Below are 22,509 nucleotides of genomic sequence, written 5' to 3' on the forward strand. Positions count from 1 at the left end.
GCCCCTTTGATGACGTGATGATTACGTTACTGTTGATCATCTGTCCGTCATCGGCTAAAGCCCGCCCTGATGATTTCATTGGTCCGAACAGTTTCTGTTCAGGCATAATTACTCCTCTATGGATCAAGGCCAGACCGAACTGCCCGAGCTCAAATGTTGTGGCCGGGGCTGAGTTCGGCTGGCATCCAGGCTAGGTGTTTCATTAAGGTGTTGAGTAGAGCAAAAAAGTAACTGAGTTAGTAACTGAATTACTCACTCAATATAAAAGTAACTCGTTACCAGGGAAAATAACTATTTGCGTTACTGTAAACAAAAAAAGAAAAGAATTTGGATTTTTTTTAACCAATTTTCACAAGTCAGTTGAAATGAGTAGAACTGACAAGGGTTTGTACATTACTTTCTTTATTTATTAATGAAAATGTTCCTTGGATGACAAAGATTCTTCAAAGAAGCATCAATGTCAATAACGAGTTCAGGGATTTAAATACGTGTACACAGCATGTGCAAACATTAATTGCATGTTTCTCATATAAGCATAGCCTACTGCATTTATGCAATCTTTTGAAATTTTATGAACAATATATGCAGAAATCCAACTAAATCACATGCTTTTTCTAAGTTTACATTAAGAGATAGACATTGTTGACATGTCATTTGACAACCTCCAGCTCTATGGGATTTTCTCTTAGTTCTGATCATGATTGGCAGCTTACGGGTGCATGTGATGTGTATAAGCACTGGTGTTTTTTCCCTTTCAGATGCAGTCGCTACAATCCCATAATGCCCGGTCCGGCATGCTGAGATTGGACGCTGCCTGCTGGAATGTTCTAAATGAGTGCGGATTATGTGTGTGTCTCTCTCTCAAATTGCGAGTAAAGCCACAGCTCGAACGCTTTTATATCTCTGCTGCTTGGCTGAGCACAGGAATGAGCGCAGCAGTGGTGCACAGAGGATTCCTCAGGAAATATGGTAAAGTCTACACTTTTTGATTACCCTTTGATATATTTTTGTCTTATTTTGTTCACTAATGTTTCAGTCACTTTGTGTATCTATAGGCATGAATCAATCCATTTTAATATAGTGAATACTGTTTGATTAATGCCACTGATTTGTTTGTCAATGTCGTACATTTTTCATTTTTATCTTGCACAGACATTTGTCTGGTACATCTATTTTGGTTTCAGTCATGGTAGACATGGTATACTTATAACTTATTTTTAAAGGTTATTGAATAGCTTATGACCTGCAATCAATGCAAAAATAAAGGATGTGTCCTTGTAGAAGAACACGACAAGTTGATTGGAGATTAAAATAGTTTTATGCTTGTTTTTAACACATTCCAGGAAATAGTACATTTAACATAAAATCTCAACCTATGATATATCTCACAGCTTTAATAAAAGACAGCATTGAATAAGTAATGGCGTGAAAATGTTTTGTTAGCAATCGCTATACTTTAACGTTAACCTTCCTGATGTTTAAACAGTCTATAATCTGCCAGTGAGCTATTTGTATGTGCTCTTCATCTATTGCTTTCAGGCTGTTTCAAGTGTGTCAGCTCCACCTGTCCACATTGCTTCCTCCCCTCTGTATGTGTGTATTTGGGTCAAATGCTTATGATGGGGATGACAAGGACAACGTTCATAATTCCTTATAAAAGATTATACTATTAAAAAGAACATTTAAACTGTCCTGTCTAGTTAAAAATATTTTACTTATATCCACAAAAATCAACAAGTTTGTATTGTCATTAAACTCAGACACTTATATCTAAAAAGCTTATTCTAAAAGCAATATAATTTGAGTGTGTGTTTGTTTGTTTCAATATCAGCCAACACATCAAAATTCATCATTATTAAATGTTTAAAGGTTATGTGAAATATGAAATAGAAGATGGGGGAAGATGCCATCCCTGAAAACAATATGCATTTTCTTTTAAATTGTAACATGTAAGTTTAGCGTGTGGGATGGTGATATGCTAAATTACTTGTCACAGCACAAACGGTAAAATTCAAGACATTACCTTTCTTTTGATACTGCTTTATACAATACAGACTGTTTCAAAGCAGATTTACAGTGATAACAGGAAAGCAATGATTAAATGATGCAAACATAGTTCAATTCCGACTGTAAAGCAGCTCTAAAAGGACAAACCGTGTCCTTGTTCAGCTGAAGTCAGCTCTGTTGTAAAGATCATCTATTATGGAATGAGTCCCAAATAACAGCTCTGCAGAAAACAGTGGTCATCGTCCATCTCAGATAGTTCTCATCAAATAAAGTCAGTACAGTAAGACCAAAAATACTGTTGGATATTAAGTGTCCCTGACTAAGCAGACCAGAGGCGACAGTGGCAAGGACCCCAACCTCCATCAGGGCCGACGAACAAACACGGTGCGATTATGATTTAGGCAGCATCACAAGTCAGATTGTGGATTGGTATTATTCAAAATATTCCATCGAGTTCCTTTTGCTTGAAGATGTAGTCCAAGCTGGCCATCGGGCTCTGTTCAGAGGACTTGTCTGGTCCTTGTGGTCTCTGCTGTCAAGGGGGCCTTCACTGGGGATTGCCTAGACCCTGTTTCTTCAGGGCTGTTGTGGTCATGTCTACTGTAGATGCAGGTCCACAGAGCTGGATATGGACTAGATCCGGCTAGTCTCAGCCTCAGACGACACCCCCACAGACCACTGGCTGAACGTCTGATGCATATGGGACACTTTTCTGGAAACACTTCAGGAGTTTTGAAGTCGTCATCTGATTGGTTGAATTCTACAGGATGTCTGTGAGACGTGTGTGTTGCGCTCTTTAACGGTCCGCCTGGAAACAAATGGCGCGACTCCAAACTCCCTCGTGGAAGGAGAATGTCGTTGTGTTTACGACTGTGACAACGAGAGCTAACCAGGATCGACTAAACGCTGGATTTTCAAAAGTATGTGAAGTTCGCGGCTCCATAGTTGCAGTAAACTCGCACAATGTTCTTGAATGAATAATTCATAGATGCACGCCAGTCAGTTATTGCAGGGACATCGACTTTACATTTTCATGCCCCTAAACATGACGCAGAACAAAATGAACTGTGATTGATTGTCAGTCAAAGGTCCTCTTGAGTGGACCTTGACCAATGAAAGCAGTGATAGAGTCCAGACCTTCTGCCGTCAGTCTGAAGACTAATATCAAATGCCACTCTTGTTACAATGGAAGAAGTATATCGGCTGTTGTGGGAAGTGTTTCCGCTTCCGGCTGACCTAGTTAATGCAGCCTAACTATCATTTAACTGATTTGAATAATATAAATTGATAATCTTATGTGTGTGCCATAGTAAAGAGATGCGATTTTACCGAGTACCGAGTCTTTCCGGAAAAAAACGAGTGCCTGGAGGCGTATCGTGTGGGTGGAGCTAAAGAATGACGAGCACGCAAAACGGTGATGTCCTCAAGCGTGGAGAAACCCATCGCTATCTCAGCTAATAGATATGATCCAGAATCAGATCCGGAGGCTGAAATAAATTGAACAGGAGAAACAGCAGCAGCAGGACGTCCGTCTCTGTGGTATGGACTGTATTTAGTGGCCTGTCAACATTTGTGTGTGTTTACTCTCAGTTTATGAGGACATGATTCGGTTTATGGACTATTGTATGCGACCAAACCTCAGCAGTAGCAAGCAAAACGGTTTTGCACGTCAGACTAGTGTAACGTTATACATAGAACAGCAATGGAGTAACCGTTAGCGCATTTGAATGACGAAGCACGCGATCGTGTCGTTTACTGATGTTTACTCACGCGACGATAGCCAACAGCAGAGACATTTGAAGCAGTTTTACTCACCGGCTGCTTCCAAAGCAGGACCGAACCTTTATCGCTGGGACCGCTCCGTCAAAAACACACTTCTTCGGTATGATTTGGTGAAGTCCTGTGACAGCAGTGAACGGTGGAGATCCCCTTTGCGACGCGACTGAAGCGATGTTGTGAAGCTTCCCGTCATTTCTGCGTTCAAATCGGTTCAAATGCAGCGCTGCCTTCCCGGAATGCTGTGCTGAAGCGTTGAAGTCGCTCGACGTCACCCATAGGAATAAAGTGGAGCGCGGCGCGGACTATAACGACATAAGTGTTCACGGACGACTGGATCTGCAGCTGAGCGAGTGTTTATGGGCGTGCATTTTCTCTCTCGCTCTAGTCGCGCGCGCACGCACCCTACCGGGAGAAGAGCCCGTACGGCCCATACAAGGACCCATACTCGAAAAAAACTCTCCGAAACTTGTGAGAAACCGGAAGGAGTATTTTTGACACAGAAATACTCCATCAAACGTCCAACATTAGTTTTTGAAACTTTGTCTATGTTTAGGATGGGAATCCAAGTCTTTAACAGTGTAAAAAGCTCAGTATGCATGAAACAGCATTTCACCCCCTCTTTAACAAATTAAAGGCACAATTTGTAAGATTTTTGGATTCACTATTTCCCCACCAAACGCAGAATTTTCTGGGTTTCTGTTTTTTCACTTTTAGATGCTAGGACCATCAAAACACATGCAAGGAAGACACAGTAAAACTATCTTATGCTACTGAATGAGATGTGGACCCAGGACGAGCTTCAGGACTGTGAAGCATTAGAGGTGTTGATGGACTCCGTCTACTCCATCTGTGTGTGATCATTTCTGAATCTGATCTGGATTCAGTCTTTCACAAACGTGATTTTCTCAGCTTTTTGTTCAAAATGTTGCTTATTTTTAAATGAAACCCATATTCAAGTGTTGATAAAAAAGGAATGGATGAAGCTAGAATAAAATGTTTTTTTGTTTTTGTTTTTAAAGAGGAATGTCAGCTCTTCTTTTGATATATTGCAAGCTCAGATATTCATAAAACGAAATATGCTATGGCTATTCAATTTTTGTAGAAATGGTCAAAGAAAACTGGCAGCTGCTGGGAACTGCTTTTTAAAACACCGGCGGGAAGAGAGTTAAAATATCCAAAATCCACTATAACGGGTATTTAGCAGTGACACTGTCAGGATTTGTCATTTACAAAAAAACGTAAAAGATGTGCATTCTTTGTTCTTAGTTTTCTATAAGCAACAAACCTTGCTGTATTTTCGTGAAATTCATTAAAAGAAGGTACATCGCCATCTTGCTCCGACCAAAGAGACTTGTGGTCCTTCTCAATATCCCTCCTCATTTCCTCGCTCCTCCGTCCTCCATCCTATGACCCGGAAACCGATGGAGCTCAGCCATCTTGTAGGAGATCTCAGTTCTCTAATCGCACCGCGAGGAGGCGAGGATGGAGGAGTGAGGAGCTTCCTGAGGAGTCATGAGCGAGGATACACAGGAGTATCCTTTGCGGAAGTGTTTTATCGACTAAACGTAACGCAAGCATTAATTCTCCTCCCCCTTCACTTCACAGTCTATTCATCATTATTATTATGTTTACATGTATAATATTATTGTTTCTATGGTTGATATTATGTTTCACAATATAAATAGTTATCTCTAATGTTCATCATTCATCATGAGTCATCATTAACGCCGCTTTAAAGTGAGCGAGGATATATCATTTCACTTGATTCAATTCCTCCATCCTCGCTTCCTTCCCTCGCATCCTGAAGGGACGGAGCTAAGGCGCGAGGAAAGGAAGCTAGGAAAGGAAACGAGGATGCACAAATAAGAATTGGGAAGCTCCTTTGATGTCGTAAACACGACTTCTCACCTCGTAAATACGAACATCCCAGGAGGACTTGAACCCATCATTAAATACACATGGCTAGAGGATTAACGAGACAAGGAACAGGTGTGTAAGTAATAAACCATGACAACCTCAATGAAGAACTGAAACAGGGCAAATAGAGAATTAAAACCATGACTAGAAACTAAACAAATCTAAGAAACCAAACGTGTCATATGGTTAATAATGATTCAAGTTTTTAGCGCATTTATATTTACAGTAATTTAAGAAGCTCTGTGAACCTGCTACTCTCCGCCTGAAGAATACAATTTTGTGAGATGATTTACAGAAGGTATAATTTCTAGAAGGTTTGGCAGTAACATTTTCAAAGATCGCAAATAATATAACTTGCTTTAAATTTTCAGAAACACAAATTGATTGATTTCTCAGAATAAGGCACGTCTCAGATTTACCCTCTGTTTTTTCTCTAAGGGGGCTTCATGTTTAAGCAATGGAAGGAAAAGTATCTGGTGTTGACGGTGGAAGGAAACCTGATGGTGTGTCGAGATGCAGACTCACCACCTGACCAGGTGGTGGCACTGCAGAGTAACTGTGAGTCTATAGTGGAGGGTAAAGAAATCTTGGACTTGCCCCGTTTACCCCCTGGAGGACGCAGAGACAGCTGCTTTGCCCTCATCCTGCCCCAAGACAAGTTCCTCCTCCTGCTCTCTGATAGCCCTGAAGAGTGCAGGTGGGCTCACAGCCGGTTCATGGAAAGATTCTTCAAAGATTTTCCTTGGTATCAGAAGGGTACAACGGGGCTAAAGGCACACCTTGCTTTTTACTACTCCCAGTGTATGATTGTAGAAAAAATACATGTTTGTAGGTTATTGAACATTGATGGAGCTACAGATTATATGTGAAAATAAATCATAAAAGTGGTTTCATTAGTTTACAAGTCTTATAAATGTAGAGGGGGATTGTTCAAAATAAGCACTTTAGCTATATTTGTGCTGTTTATTTTGACAAATAAAATACATTTTTTTCAATAAATATACTGTCATTAAAATGTTAATATAAAAATATATTCCAAAAATACATAAAATCATTTATGATTATATTATATGATTAATATAATTTTTAATATGATGGCTTCATTATAAATGTGGAGAAGTTGACAGGCCACCCAACTTCATATATGATATTTTCCATCTGAATCGAATCATGTCATGTCAGCACATGGAAAAGTCAGCCAGATGGTTATTATCATGTTAAATATGGTGCCTTTTCCCCGAATATCATACTTTTGCATATTCTTCCATTATTGAAAACCTGTTGATTTAATTACATTGAACAAAACTGAAAAACATTACGAAGAACTTTGTCTCAAAATATATTCAAGCATTTTATAGATTCTTAACTTTTGCTATACTTAAATCCACAAAATTTTTAAAAGCATCAAAAATTAGAGTTTAGCGCATCGACTTAAGAAGGATCAGCCCATTTTCCATGCAGATTGAATGTTTTCAAGGCAAGTTTTTGTGCCATCTAGTGGTTTAGAGGAAAACAAAACCAATGGAGCCTTTAGCCACTTTGTACTCTATATATTTGTGGATTTGTGGGCAAAACATATAGAAGCCCTGAATGGCCATGAATAATAATTATTTTCTGTCTTATTTGACTTAATTTTCTCATAATCTCGAGATAACAGAAGTTGTTTTGTTGTGATCACGACTTCTTCTCATGATTGTTTCACCAGGAGTAGTGTTGCTATAGCAACGAACAACTTTCACGCGCTGGATCTTTCCGCTAAATCTTTGTTTCGCTTAATAAACATTTTATTTGTGTAATTAACAAGTTTAAATTATCAAAAGCGCAGGGGGAGTGCCTTCAGAAGGATGGCAGATTATTCTGTAGCTATTCTAAAAATCGGTTAGTTTCGATTCAGACCATATTATTTTCCTCATTCCTTTGATAAAAGGAAATAAAATAAAATTACATTACATAACTTGTTTTTATAGTATCCTGTAGGATAGGCGGTGACTGGTATCATGTGCGTTCCTTCTAGCCAATATTCTATTAAAAAGAGTTGCACTCCAGATCTCTAAAAACAAATGTTTAATCCAGTTGATATAATACAATTTTGGGATGCTGTTTGAGAAGAGTGTTTATGTATATGTGTGTAGTTTGCTACAAAGAAATGTACAAAATAAAATGGTTTTATTGTATTACTGAATTAAATTATAGGCTGCTACACATCTTTACATAGGCTATAAATCATATTTCTTATCAATAGGCTATATACATTGAGTGACACAATATGGCAAACTAACCGTTAGGCTGCTGATTAAAATGGCATCTTAAAGGGCCAATGTAACACAGTAGGGTGGATAGGCTGCACCACACCCCATCAGGGGTTTAGTTGGTTATATACTGCCACCTGTAGGCACAGTTGTGTAACATTATATAGGCTACGCAAGCTCCGTTTTGAATCGACTTCTGACAGAAGAGCTTCACGATGAGTGTATCTTGTAGCGCAGGGTGAAATCAGTAGGTACATTGATGATTTAAGGGGAAATATAATATCAATGTAATGTAAGACCTTGGTGCTCTGTGGTGGATTTTGAACAAATTCCTGAGTCGCCGCAGACAAGCGCTGAATCCAAAAGAGTCGATTCCTCGACTCTGAATAGCCCCAGAACCGGGGTCGACTCCAGTACAGGAATCGGCTCTCAGTGTCGACTCTGTTGCTGTGTCCGAAATCGCTCTATTTTACTGAATCTCTGAATCTAAAATGCATGGAAGTTGAGTGCACTATAAGCAAGGAGTGAGTAAAAGGAAGGGACAAGTGAGCCGCGAGGTACACTGACGTCAGAGAGCTGTCGCAGAAACTGTCACACACATTTATTTGAGTGCTTACTTCAGAAATATAAAACAATCACAGTGACTTTAGTTTGTAATAGGCTTCATCCATGCTAGCTTTAGTTTAATTGATGGTAGGTTATATATTATTGCAATAAATATAGTTTCCCATGGTAACCATGTGTTTATTAAACTAACCATAAATCATAAAAATATCAAGAAGAAACGCATCAATAGTGTGCATTATTATAGTATCTTTAACTCACCTTTTAAAGGGATACTTCACTGCCTTTTCATATTAAACTGTTATTCCCTTAACTAAAACGAGTTGATACATCCCTCTCTCGTCTCAGTGCGTGCTCTTAATCTCTCTGACGTGCGGTGACGATCTGATAGCATTTAGCTTAGCTCCCTAAGCCCAGTTCATTCACTATGGAACCAAACAGAGATCAAGTTAGAAGTACCAAACACCTCCATCTTTCCCCTATTTAAATACAGTTACACGAGTCGTTGAACGATCAAGTATGGTGACAAAATAAAACGTGGTACTTCTCTAATCGGATTAAAAAGGAGAACTATAATGTATGGCGGAATAGCACTTCTGAGAGTACTTCGGCTCCACAATCTCCCCGGTACAATCTCCCTATTGACAGAAATGAGAGAGGGAGGGGGAGATGTGAGGAAAGATGTTTCGGCCGGGACTTTTTACTGCGCCGAGCCGAAGTACTCTCAGAAGTGCTATTCCGCCATACATTATAGTTCTCCTTTTTAATACGATTAGAGAAGTACCACGTTTTATTTTGTCATCATACTTGATCGTTCAACTATTCGTGTAACTGCATTTAAATAGGGGAAACGTGGAGGTGTTTGGTACTTCTAACTTGATCTCTGTTTGGTTCCATAGTGAATGAACTGGGCTTAGTGGGCTAAGCTAAATGCTATCAGATCGTCACCGCGCGTCAGAGAGATTAAGAGCACGCACTGAGACGAGAGAGGTATGTATCAACTCGTTTTAGTTAAGGGAATAATATAGTTTAATATGAAAAAGCGGTGAAGTATCCCTTTAAGACAATGATCATGTGCATTTAACGCCATCACTCGACAACATCTTTTTTCGTGACTTTTCCTAGGTTATGTAATAGATACAGAAATGTTGATAACCATGAAAGTCATTGCTAAATTGGACTAATTTGGATGGCCACGCTAAAAGTGTGCAGTTTTATGATTTTAGGACTTTGTGTAACAACAGCAATGTTTCTAACCCTGTATTAATGTAAAGTAAATGGAGTCAAGGAGTCGATTCCATAGACTCCCACAGTGGGAGTTGGGAATCGGAGTCGAATCCAAAAAACCTGGAATCGAACACCCCTAGCGTACACTCATAAAAAATAATGTGTTCGAATTTTAAAGATGTGGCGTGGCGCTGAGCTTTGCGTCTGGTGTGTGACTCCCTTTCGGGTGCTTTCACACTTGGTTCGATTGCCTGGACCGAAGTGAACCCGAATTTGATTGCTACCCCTAAGTAACGACAGCAAGCATGAAGGCGGCGAAATGCAACGTTGCTCCCGTCACTTTTATATGTTAATCTTTGAACCATTGGTTTTGTTACCAGAGCTTCAGTTCGTAATGGCACTTGCGTCTAACTGCAGCGAATGTGCTAGAAATGCTCTAAAGAATGCCGAAGACGAGCAGAGATGAGATCTACAGCTCTCTGCTTGCAGTACGTCAGTGACGCTCGTCAGGTAAATGAGTGAAACACACACAAAACATACATTTTTATCAAATCATTCATCATAGCGGTTCACTTCTGCTATTTAGTACGCTTGTGTTCACATCAGCAGCGAACCGTACCAGAGTACACATTAACCGAACACCAGACCACCTTTTAAAGCAGACTCGGGTAACATTACGGTTCGCTGGTGCGCACTCGAGTTCAGAAGACCGCGTTCACATCATCCAAACGAACCGAAATCTGACGTCAATCGAACCCGGGTTTGCACCAAAAGGGCTAGTGTGAAAGCACCAGAGAAGATTAAGTTGTGATCATGACAAAACAACTTATGTTATCTCGAGATCACGAGGAATTATAAAGTCGTGATCACGAGATAACAAGACAGAAAAAAACTAGCTGATAGCGTTAAGTATCTGTTAATATAATGTTTTAGATAAATGTGAGTGAGTGTGATACTCATTTTTTTGTCTCCAACAGTCAATGGCTGAAGTTACTCAGGAAGGTGAAGGAGGTGAGTTATAACATTTCATTAACAACAAATATTCGGTGGGGTCAGAGAGTCAGTTCATCTTTATTTATATAGCACTTTTTACAATGCCGATTGTTTCAAAGCAGCTTTACAGTGTTAAGAGGAAAATAATGCAACAGAAATTGATTTGCCTGTGTATGACAACTAACAGTGTGTGATTATAATTCTGGCAACATTGCAGGTCAGAAGTCATATTAGATCAATTGATATTCGTAAGATTATTCAATAGATTGGAGTCGTCATGCCGGAGACGGGTTTATTGAGGATGTCGTGTCGATGCAGCATTTACAGGGAGGAGTTTAATTGAATAACAATATATTTTGCCATATTTTCGATCTAATAAATGCAGCCTTGGTAAGCATAATACTTTTTTTCCCCAAAACATACGTTTTCCCTACCCCAAGCTTTGCAATAATAGTTTAAACGTTATTTGAAGGAATTTGTTCTTCATAGAACTAAGAAAAATAATTGTATTGGCATATAAAGAATATATAATGTCTTTTTACAAGGCAAACATCACTGTATGCACTCCCTGTAAATGCAGTTCAAATGATTTTCATACAGGGCTGAACAGCAGGATTATTCTTGATGAATGTTACATAATATGTCAGATCCTATATCAATGATAAGTGTTGTAATCTCGCTTGAGAGACAACCGAACACTTTGCCATCTTTAATCTTTGGATTAGAAAGATGTTTTCATGACCACTCGGCATACAGTACCCAGGCACAGGATGTACACATCGGTCAACGTCAGTTCTGGTTTATAATGAAAGTCGGGTTGACGTCTAAACCCAACGTATGCTTGACGTCAAGCTCCAGTGTTGGGCAGATATTGAAAAAAGGGGGAAAAATAAAAGAAATGCATGCCAGTACACATATTCCCATCTTCACTTATTACTAACCAGATTGACTTTATTTTTGTCAAAGGTCTACAGAAGTTCTTATTGGGAATTAACAGAGGTTTAGATGTTGAACTTTTATTGAAAATGTTTAGTCACCATTATGATGATCAGTATTTCCTTTAGTTGGGCAGTTTGACTCTTGCCTTTTGTGTGTTGAGTTTGTGGTCTTTGTAACGGTGTTTATCAAAAACATATAATTTGTTGCAAAGGAAGCCAGAAACAAAACTGGTCAGATGATATTGTTTGTAGCATTATAAAGTAGGACAGTTTGTTAATCTTATCCCTGACCCTGAAAGTGGATATGTGATATAAATAGATTATATTCACCAACAATACTTTCTTGCGTCAGGTCAGGGAAAAGCTTTACGTCGAACAAATGTTGGGTTTAGATGTCAATCTGATTTTGACGTTGGATTAGTCCAACGTTTTCCTGATTGATTTGTTGGGTATATTTGCATATTTCAAAGGCTTCCTCTTATTGCTTAGGGTGTTACTTCACCACTGGCCCTGAAGAGACAGCAGAGCATCACACCCTGCATCACAGACCGGGAGCCGCTTCCAGACATCTCCAGCGACAAAGAGCCCACATCCCCGCACCTCAGCGATAAGGGCTTGAGCTCCCCGCGTGTCCGCTCCAGAGAAAACTCCTTCAGACACAGAGGTGCGGCTCACTTTTACTAGTCATTAATTAAAATATGCAGTGATATTACCATTGTACTTTGGCTGTGGTGCTATGGTAATATCATGCTCTTTTTTACGCCATAAAAATGTTCTTCTGGAGCAGTGGTTCTCAAGCAGGAGAGCTATTAGCATTCCCATTCAAGGGCAGTTGCTCCGCCTGGAACTCTGTGATGTGAATTCTGCCATATTTTCTCATCTTTCATAAGTTCTGGAGGCAGCAAATGCCATGTGACAATCTGCACCTGCAGGATGTGAATGTGACAAATCACTACGAGTGTCTTAAACCCTTCTTTATGTTGCCATTTAACCGCATAATACTTGTAGCTACCTTAAAGGGTTAGTTCACCCAAAAATGAAATTTCTTTCATTAATGACTCACCCCAATGTCGTTTCACACCCGTAAGACCTCCGTTCATCTTTAGACACAGTTTCAGATATTTTAGATTTAGTCCGAGGGCTTTCTGTCCTTTGAATGTAAGTGTATGCCCACTTGCTGTCCACGTCCAGAAGGGAATGAAAACATCCTCAAAGTAGTCCATATGTGACATCAGTTGGTTAGTTAGACTCTTTTGAAGCGTCAACAATACATTTTGGTCCAAAAATAACAAAAAATACAACTTTATTCAGCATTGTCTTCTCTTCCGCGTTTGTTTTCAAAAACCTCAAAAAAAGAATCGAATGGCCGCGAATCAGCAGATTGATTCGTGATTCGTATCGCCAATGTCACGTGATTTCAGCAGTTTGCCAGTTTGACACGCGATCCGAATCTTGAATCATGACCGTTTGATTCTTTATTTGAGGAACACGGAAGAGAAGACAATGCTGAATAAAGTCGTATTTTTTGTTATTTTTGGATTCAAATGTATTGTCGACGCTTCAAAAGAGTCTAACTAACCAACTGATGTCACATATGGACTACTTTGATGATGTTTCATTCCCTTCTGGACGTGGACAGCAAGTGGGCATACACTTACATTCAAAGGACAGAAAGCCCTCGGACTAAATATAAAATATCTGAAACTGTGTCTGAAGATGAACGGAGGTCTTACGGGTGTGAAACGACATTAGGGTGAGTCATTAATGAAAGAAACTAACCGTTTAAGCTGACTGTTTTTACACGATTACAGTTTATTGTATTATTTTATTTTGTGTAATTTTGTAAAATATTTTCTTCAACAGCCCGAGCATACATACGGTCGCTGTGATTTTGCCAAGTAAGACATGTTCCTAGATCTACATTTATTGTTGATCCTGGAACAACATTCCTATCCAAAACATAGTCATAACCTTATCCCTACCTCTAAACCTCACCCTACCCATAACATATCACTAATATCAGGGGAAAATGATAGGAGAATAAGAATGGAGTAGAAGTCCTTGACCCTTGTTGGTCGCCTAAACTTAATAATAATTATTAAATATCCCTCAAATCTGATTGGTTGATTGGAATGTTGTTCCAGGATCAACAAGGATGTTGATCCAGAAACATGTTCATGAAATCACAGCATACATAGATGCGTATAGCATAGTGCATTAAAACGGATTTATAAAAAAAAATTGTAAATACTCAATCAGCTCTATATCCAAGTGGGCTTAGGATGTTCCTTTTAAACCCATTGCAAAGGTTCTGCCAGCAGTGTGCACTCATGCAACATAAGCAGAGATGTACATCTGACTAAACGAGACGAGTGACCTTGAAATAATCTTGCATACCTACTTCCTGTTGCGTGCACACCCTCTCAAGTGTCCGTGAGTGTGGGTCAATCTCAGTTTCACTTAAGGTAGTCGGCACCTTAAATAGAGCTACAGTAGACACAGGGGAAGGTATGAAGCCACTGTCTGTTCTTGATGATGATGGTATATATCAAAGTGGTTAACATGGACTGACTGAGGTCTTCCAGTTAAAAAGACCAGAATCCAGTCACAGAGGGATCAGTTGAGACCCAGCTATTTTAATTTGCTGATAATTTATTGATAAGATGCTGAGGGATTATTGTGTTGAATATTATATATTCTCACGAGCCATGGGTTGTGGGGAAAAAAAACATGTTAATGTTGAACCCATTCTTGATAATATTCTGCCTCATCATCTCCACAGGCCTCTTCCATTGCTTGAAGAAGACTTGCTTGGTTGTAAGGGTTGCGATCATACACTTTCCATCTCCAAGAGTAGAAGAAATCCTCAATTAAATTCAGGACTAGAGGGAAGGAACACAATTATGAAATAAGTGATTTTCAATCAATCCATAATCAACTTTATTTATACAGTGCTTTTACAATGACGAATGTTTCAAAGCAGCTTCACAGTGTTAAACAGGACAATATTGCAACAAAATTAGATTTGGCTGTACAGTCGTTCTGGAGAAAAAAGTGATGTTATCAGCTTTTTTTAATTTATCATATAGCGACAATGTTGGCAGATCTGTATAATAGTTTATAGAATTAAATAAGAACTAATTAATACATTTTATTTGTATATTTAGTTGAATAAATTAGACCATAAATTTAGTGTTATAGTTTTAGTGTCCCCAACTGAGCAAGCCAAGCCAAAGGCGACAGTGGCAAGGAACCAAAACTCCATCAGGGCATGATGGAGAAAAATAAACCTTGGGAGAAACCAGACTCAGTCGGGTTGCCAGTTCTCCTCTGGCCTATAAACACACATTGTATGATTATTATTCTGGCAACCTTACAGGTCGGAAATCATATTAGATAGGGATATTCAAAATTTCAGGGTTTCACACGCAAGAGACGGGTTTATTGAGAATGGCGCGTCGATTACACAAGAGTATGAATATTTGAAAGATCAGAGTCATCGCGGCGGAGACGGGTTTATTGAGGATGACGTGCCGGTGAGGCAAATTCAGAGGAGACACCAATTGACACGGCTCAGCAGACACTCCAGGATGTGTTGGTCATTTTCAAACCATACCGGATTTCCCTTTGAAATGTGCGGATAATTGAAGCCACTGTGGATCCATTTATGTTTGGCTAGAAAGAAGGGATCATGATTTATAATATGGTCAATCAGGGTAGCTCTGATTTCAATTGAAACCCGTCTCCCTCCTCTTCCACCATGCTGCCCCTTTGCTCTTTTCTTATGTCTTCTTACATTTTCTTTTCTTTAAACTATAGCATTGCAGTCTAATTTGCCCATCTTTTCTCCCTCTACTCCTCCCTTTCTCCTCTTGCTAAACCCTCAATTCTTCTAGCTCTTTCTCTTCCTACACCCACAACTCTTCTTGCTCCTCCACAAACAGATCTATCTGTGCGTCGACGAACTGTTTCCAAATCAGCTGAACCGTCTGGGGATGGAGTGAGAGCTCGTCAGCTGCACAATTCTGATCTCCGGGAATGTAAGTGGCACAAAGCGACTTCAGATGCTTCTGACTTCTGAAAGCGGTGCAGGGCAAGACATATTGTCACAACTCGTGGCAATAGACATGCCAAAGGCGCTGGGGTCCTTTCCAGGAGACCGCGGCAGCATGTCCATTGCACATGGCACCCCAGACCGTGGTGGAGGCATCTGTTAAAACAACAACATGCCTGGAAACTTGTTCTAAAGGCACTCTGTCCAATAGAATCTTAAGGTTCACCCACGGGGTGAAGGTCTGACAGCAGGCCCAGGTGACTGGGACCCAGAGCATGCCTTGTTGCCATGCCCATCTCGGGACTCAATCGCGAAGCCAGTGCTGGAGCGGCCTCATATGAAGCAATCTGAGCGACGTTACTGTGGCTGCAGATGCATATGCCCCAGGGGCCTCTGAAATAATTTCAGTGGGACTGCACTCTTGCCCCCAAACTGGCGAAGGCTTCCAGCAGAAACTGTGCACGCTCGCTCATAAGTTGCGCACACATGGCGACCGAGTCGTTTTCCATACCGAGAAAAGAGATCCTTTGCACAGGGGAGAGTTTGCTCTTTTCACAGTTGACCCAAAAGCCCAGACGGGCGAGGTGCTGGAGCACCAGGTCCCTGTGTTTCCACACTTGATTTCGAAATTGATTTAGAATGAGGCAGTCATTGAGATTGTTCAGGATGGGAACCCGTGCTGCCTGAGTGGCACAAGGGCTGCCTCGACAACTTCCGTGAAGACGTGAGGAGACAGCACCAACTCAAACGGGAGAACCGTTTACTGGTATGCCTGCCCCTCGAAGGCAAACTGTAGAAACAGTCTTTGTCGAGGAAGAATGGAGACATGAAAGTATGCGTCCTTCAAGTGGATCGCTACAAACACATTCGAAAATGCATTTGGCTGTCAACATCTTGAATGGAAGCCTATGAAGTGTTCGGTTCAAGATTCAAGGGTTCAAGGGTGCAGGTCAAGGATTGGTCATAACCCACCACCTTTCTTGGGTACAATGAAGTATGGGCTCCAGAAGCCAGACTTTATCTCGGCTGGAGGGACGATCTTGATGGCACACTACGCCAGCAGATAGAACAACAGCTGACTACCATACTAGGGAAAAAATACTATGGTAGTGAATGGTGGTCCTATTTGCTTGGTTACAAACATTATTTTAAAATATCTAATAAGCAGGTGCTTTACTACTGTGAAATATCCATCTACAAATAATTATGAAATTGAAATAAAAATACTGATAACTTGAAGCCAGCCAGTTAGTTTATCATGTCATTGTTTTACCAAGGGTTTCCATTTGTCATACTTCTTAAGGCTGATTTATACTTCTGCGTCACCCCTACGGCATAGCATCTACGTAGGCAACATGTGCAACACAGAGCCTACAACGCAGCTACGGCATATAATCAACACTTTAATGTCAAAACACAAGGTCCAAGATCCCAAGTAAAGGGAACACTAATCACCATTATAGTTACTTCATAATTACTGAACAATATAATTTCTTACAGTGGGATGAAACTTTAGGATGTGAATTCACAGAAAAAAAAGCAGTAAATTACTGTGACGTCAGCATCATTCTGCTGCAGATTCAAAGTAATTTGTAAGAAAATGACCCAGCATTGCATTGATTTCACTGTAAATTTCTGACTACAGTAATTTGTTGTAAAATAATTCCTGCGTTTTGGAAAATTTCAAATTAAACTTTTTAACAGTATGAAGTTTGAGTTAGGGGAGGCACTATGAGTGAAAGGGGTGTGTGCATATTTTGCTGTTGATGATGTTTTTATACTAAAAGTATGTCAGTCAAATATACTCATGCAGTTCAGCCCTTGCCACGTAAGTTGCAGTAATTGTAGTGTGTGTAATCTTGTTTTTTTGCCTTTAGGGGTTGGTTTCACAGACAGGGCTAAACTAGGATTAGGCCTGAGTTAAATTAGGGCATTTAAAGGTGCCCTAGAATGATTTGAAATAGGGCTGCACGATTAATCGAAATCGAACCGCAATCGCGATTTGGCTTGTGTGCGAATATGAAAGCTCAAAGGCTGCGATTTTAATTAAATAAATGAATGCCCAGTGTGTTAGAGAAGAGCAGCTCTGTGATAAACGCTGCTCCGTCTGAAAGACTGCAAGTTTGAGTTGCTTATAACGTGTGTTTAAAAAAGCAACACGAGTCAAACATCTTCACAAACTAGTGAAGCGTTCATAAACCTGTTCAACAAAAGGCAACGTTTAATAACATGTTTAACTCACTTCACATCGTCAGTCGAGTGCGTGTGAGCTGATGTGGCTTCTCATCAGAGTGAGACAGACGAGGCGTTATTTTATAGCATTCTATGTCAATCAGCACTGCATTATAATATACTTTATTATTATGAAAATACCCTTGACGGCTTGAAGAACTCAAATACACCATATTTTGCTGCAGTCGTGTTTATTGTCGTCATGTTTAATCAAAGCGTCACTATCTTCTGTTTACACCGCGTTAGCTCCACATCAGGGATTTCCTGAAAACTAACGTCAATTACTTCTCTGATGCAAATGTGGCGTTTTCCGCTCGAGGGCGCCCTCTGGCTTTCAGTATGAATTAAAAACTTGTGGGTAATCAATAATAAGAAAATAATGCTTAATACATTTTAAAACTTAATAAACTTTAAAAAATTATAAATTTGTTGGACAATCCATGTTGTTCTTCAATGTACAGGAGTTTTTCCCCCACAGTGGATGCACAAGAGGTTCATATTTCATATTAAAGACTGACTTTAAGAATAACTCCTTAGGCTTAGACCTTTCTAATGTTTTTTAGTCATAGGCTGTCTGCATATTAATAGGTAACCCAGCAGTTTTTTCTTTTATATTTCTTAATATTTAAATAATATTTCTTTCTAAAATATTACAAAAATAATAATAATAATTAGTATTATATTGTTATATTTATTCTGACATACTCTTTTTATTTGTAATTATGAAAATGTTATTGTAATGGTAATATTTCTTATTTTAAAAAAATATTTTTAGCAGTAATAATAATCATAATTATTATTATTAGTCACATTAATATAAAAACACAAATTGTTATATACACTCACTTTTCATGTGTAAAAAATTATAATAACAATAATCGCATTTTAAATCGCAATCGCAATTTTACCCAGAATAATCGCAATTATATATTTTCACCAAATCGTGCAGCCCTAATTTGAAACAATATGTTAAATGGTTCTCTGATATCTACATAGAGGGTATGTGGCTTATTTAAGGGCAAAAATTGTCCAGATACAGTTTTACAGGTCCATTTACAACCCTATAAATTGTCCCTAGGGTGTAATGCTCTGTTTTTGCCTTATTTGGAAGAGTCATGAATATTAATGTTGAGCTCTGCTCTGATTGGCTTGTTTCAGCCGCTCACAGCTCAGCAGTTCAGCGAAGCGGCTCGTGAGTCCTGACCGCCCTGACAGAACACAGACTGAATAAATGACACTTAAACAGAACATCTCAAATGGAGATTGATCAAATGCAGCTCACTTATTTATTGTTTTCAGATCATCCGTGCGTGAAAAAGAGCTCGCATTGGAGTGGTTGCCAGGTTTCAGTCATTTAAATCCCCCAAACAGAGCTTTTCTGTGAAAATAGCGCGCATACTATCCGGTGTTTTATCTAAACATGTCCAATCTGGCAACCATATGCACACAAGCTCTCTCGCACGCGGATGATCTGAAAACACCAATAAACAAGTAAGCTGCATTTCAGCAATCTCCATTTGAGATGTTCTGCTTAAAGTGTCATCCAGTCGGTCTGTGTTCAATTACATCCTTATATTTTTACAAAATGAATAGCCTTGCCAAATGACTATCGTTTTAACTTATGGTGGAAAGGTGACGTTTGCTAGAAGGATCGAGTGAACAATCTGTAAGCAAAGTATCTACGGTTGTATTTTGTAATACAAAATAATATTAACCCTTTGTCATTAGACACACTATTTAGTTTGGTATGGTACTTGGAGTTTCCTATTGTTACTGTACAAGCATCTTGAGTTATCTAGACAATGCGGTCTCTCTAAGAAACTTTCAATTTAATCAGAAATTGTTTAAACAGTCAATAAGTGGATAAATCACTACTTACTGTCACGGTTCATGGATTCACTGACTCATTTTGTATATGTGTGTTTGGTTGTGTTGGAGGCGTGGTCACAATTCACCAGCTGCACCTCATCTCACCTGCCTATTTAATTGCCTCACCTGCAGTCTGTGTTTGTCGATCGTTGCAGTGGTCCCTGTGTGTTTCCTCGTGTGCAGTCGTCTTCCTGGTGTCGTGTGTGTGTGGATTCTTCCGTTCTGGATTGCCCGTGGCCTGGTTCTTGCCCTTTGCATCCCTGTGTCACATTGCTGCACCATCTCCGAAGATCCTCCTTCGTCTGCTTGCCACGAGTTCTCCAGTCTTTGAAGCTTGCTTGAAATGGGCCGAGCAAACAAACGATTTGTTGTGGTGTCCGATTATAATAAACCTCAACCATAACTGTTGACATATGGCAACAGTCCCCTGCACAGCCTAAACATGACGTGTCATGAGCAAGCGGCAACCTCCCGCGATCTCTCTTGAAGCCAATACGGTAGTAATTCAAACTGCAATTCCTCAACTGGCCACTAGGGACAGGCTCCAGAAGGGAGCAGAATCTCATTGAGCCCCATTTTAAAATTCTCAACTTTACAGCAGAAAAAAACATGTTTACAGCCTGGTACAAATTGTGGTTTTGGCTTATACGGCTAATTTTGACCTTCATGACAACTGTGATGGGGGTGAATTTTTTTATAATTCATTCGTTTATGTTATATAAAGCCTTAAAGTTCTGCATAGTTAAGGGCGTGGTTACAGGTGGATAGCCATTTATCTGCCGTCTATAGTCATTGCGTCACCTAAGCTCCGCCCACATCCCGCCTTTTTGCCCATTTTCTGTTATCCGGGAGTGACACCCGATGACTCGCTCGCAAGATGGCAACGCCCAGCTCGCCCATACTTTAGGCTTCAGAACGGCTTATCAGAATCCTATGGGTGATGTCACGGACACTACAGCCATATTTTGTTTTACAGTCTATGGTCATGAGAGCCGTTTTTGCTATCCTCAGGTGTCGTTTGATGATTCAGCTCCGTCATTTCCGTCTGACAATGAACATGTTTGGACAGATGGAAATGTTGGGGGCGTGCATATAAATGATCCCCAACGCTTGCGTCACGTTTGGGTTTATGTTGAGAAGCACTTTTTTTTTCACGGTGTTTTTGATGTACAGGATTTACATAAGAAGGAGGAGGCAATGGTGTTTGAGACTCAAAGTATGTGATGTCCATGTACTGAACTCTTATTATTTCACTATGGCAAGGTTAATTACATTTTTTAAGATATATCAGTTCAGGATTATATCAGTTAAAAACAGCTCAAACATACTTTTTAGTCTGGGACTAGGTTTAAGCCTTGTCTGTTTAAAAAAATTGCTGAATTTTGAGAGTCTGAGCATGGTCATTTCTTTTTGTTTGAAGTTTAATAGGAGAAAGGTATCAGCTTAACTGTGTCTGGAACAACATTTGCAGATAATAAAGTTGGCTGTGTCACCACTGCTCTCTGATCTCTGTAAACGTTGACTCGGCACCTAATGAACAGCCTCTGTGATTGTGGTTAGTGCAAATGCACACAATGTCAACATGTTTAGGTCCACTTATCTTCAACTGTTTCTGTTGTGAACTTTAGGCAGCATAAACCAGCGACCTCCTTCCAGCCCCACAGTGGCTCCGCCCCTTCGCTCCGCTGACTGTCTGCGCCATGGAAACAGCAGCGATGCCCGGGCCGTGAGAGCGGTCTGTCTGCTGATGGGCGGGGCGGCCGCGTCCTCCGCGCTGGGCTATCTAAACTCCTGTCCGCCCGCGTCCTCTAACATGGCTGCCCATGCTCCTGAAATGACCCACTCAACAGCTTTCTCTGAGATGGGGGGCGGCGGGTCTTACCATGCCTGCAGCCAAGCCATAGAGTCGCCACATTTTAACAGCTTCGACTTTGAGGGAGACTCTGATTTTGATGCTTTCGACTGTGGAGGGTTTGCGTTTTAATGTAATGTTCACCTTATCCAGGGAACCCTCAGTCGTGGAAAAGGTGGAATGTTAATGAATTTGAATTTTTTTATTTCCTAACCATAAAAAGTAATGGGAATTCCTGTAGTGAATTTAACTAACTTTTAAAGAATTACTCAATTTTGAATCACTCTTTTGTAAGTAGCCTGTGAGCACAATATATATGTATAATTCTCCAGTAATTACGGGTAACTGTAAAAGTCATACAAACCCATTGGTCATAATATGTGGATATGCTGTACAGTATAAACAGTTTGTTTGATAATGTATTTTCAGTAGAAGACAAATTAGAGTGTGAATGCAACTGATTATATTTGGAAGACAAAAAACTTCCACTTTTTTTTCAACTTTTTGTTGTTGTTGCATTGTGGCATTTTCATGACAAAATAACACCTTGATGCTTACACACTCCTTTTATAGTATTTCTTATATTTTCTTTTCATTTTGGTTTGGTGAAATATGTCCAAGAAATGCCCCTTGCAGGTTTTGTGAGATTCATCCTGCTGTGTCCCTTTTAACTCCAATGTCGTGGCTATTGCAAATATAACATCTTCCCATATAAAATTATAATAATAATAAAAATGTTGCTGTATCTTAGAACTCTTAAACCTTTTATGTTTTATTTATCTAATTCGAATATAAGGGGTCAATGTTTAATCTTGTATAAAGTTTATT

At 39.7% G+C, this 22,509-nt stretch overlaps 1 protein-coding gene across 1 annotated transcript; it reads left to right on the top strand.

Annotated features, from left to right (window-relative positions):
- Positions 1–854: 854 nt before the first annotated feature.
- On the top strand, positions 855–22,509 carry si:ch1073-83n3.2 (uncharacterized). The gene is made up of 5 exons (XM_067451542.1): positions 855–969; positions 6,142–6,400; positions 10,721–10,754; positions 12,164–12,338; positions 21,458–22,509. Exons 1-5 carry the CDS (start codon positions 927–929, stop codon positions 21,811–21,813), a joined length of 867 nt encoding a protein of 288 aa, XP_067307643.1. The 5' UTR covers positions 855–926; the 3' UTR covers positions 21,814–22,509.

The sequence above is a fragment of the Pseudorasbora parva genome, chromosome 8 (assembly GCF_024679245.1).
Source record: "Pseudorasbora parva isolate DD20220531a chromosome 8, ASM2467924v1, whole genome shotgun sequence".
Lineage (NCBI taxonomy): Eukaryota > Metazoa > Chordata > Actinopteri > Cypriniformes > Gobionidae > Pseudorasbora > Pseudorasbora parva.

Excerpts from the sequence above, each read along its gene's own strand:
- si:ch1073-83n3.2 (XM_067451542.1), top strand. The coding sequence starts at position 927 with ATGAGCGCAGCAGTGGTGCACAGAGGATTCCTCAGGAAATATG. Across the intron at positions 970-6,141 it reads AGGATTCCTCAGGAAATATG|GGGGCTTCATGTTTAAGCAA; the intron begins GTAAAGTCTACA and ends TTTTTCTCTAAG. Across the intron at positions 12,339-21,457 it reads AAACTCCTTCAGACACAGAG|GCAGCATAAACCAGCGACCT; the intron begins GTGCGGCTCACT and ends TGTGAACTTTAG.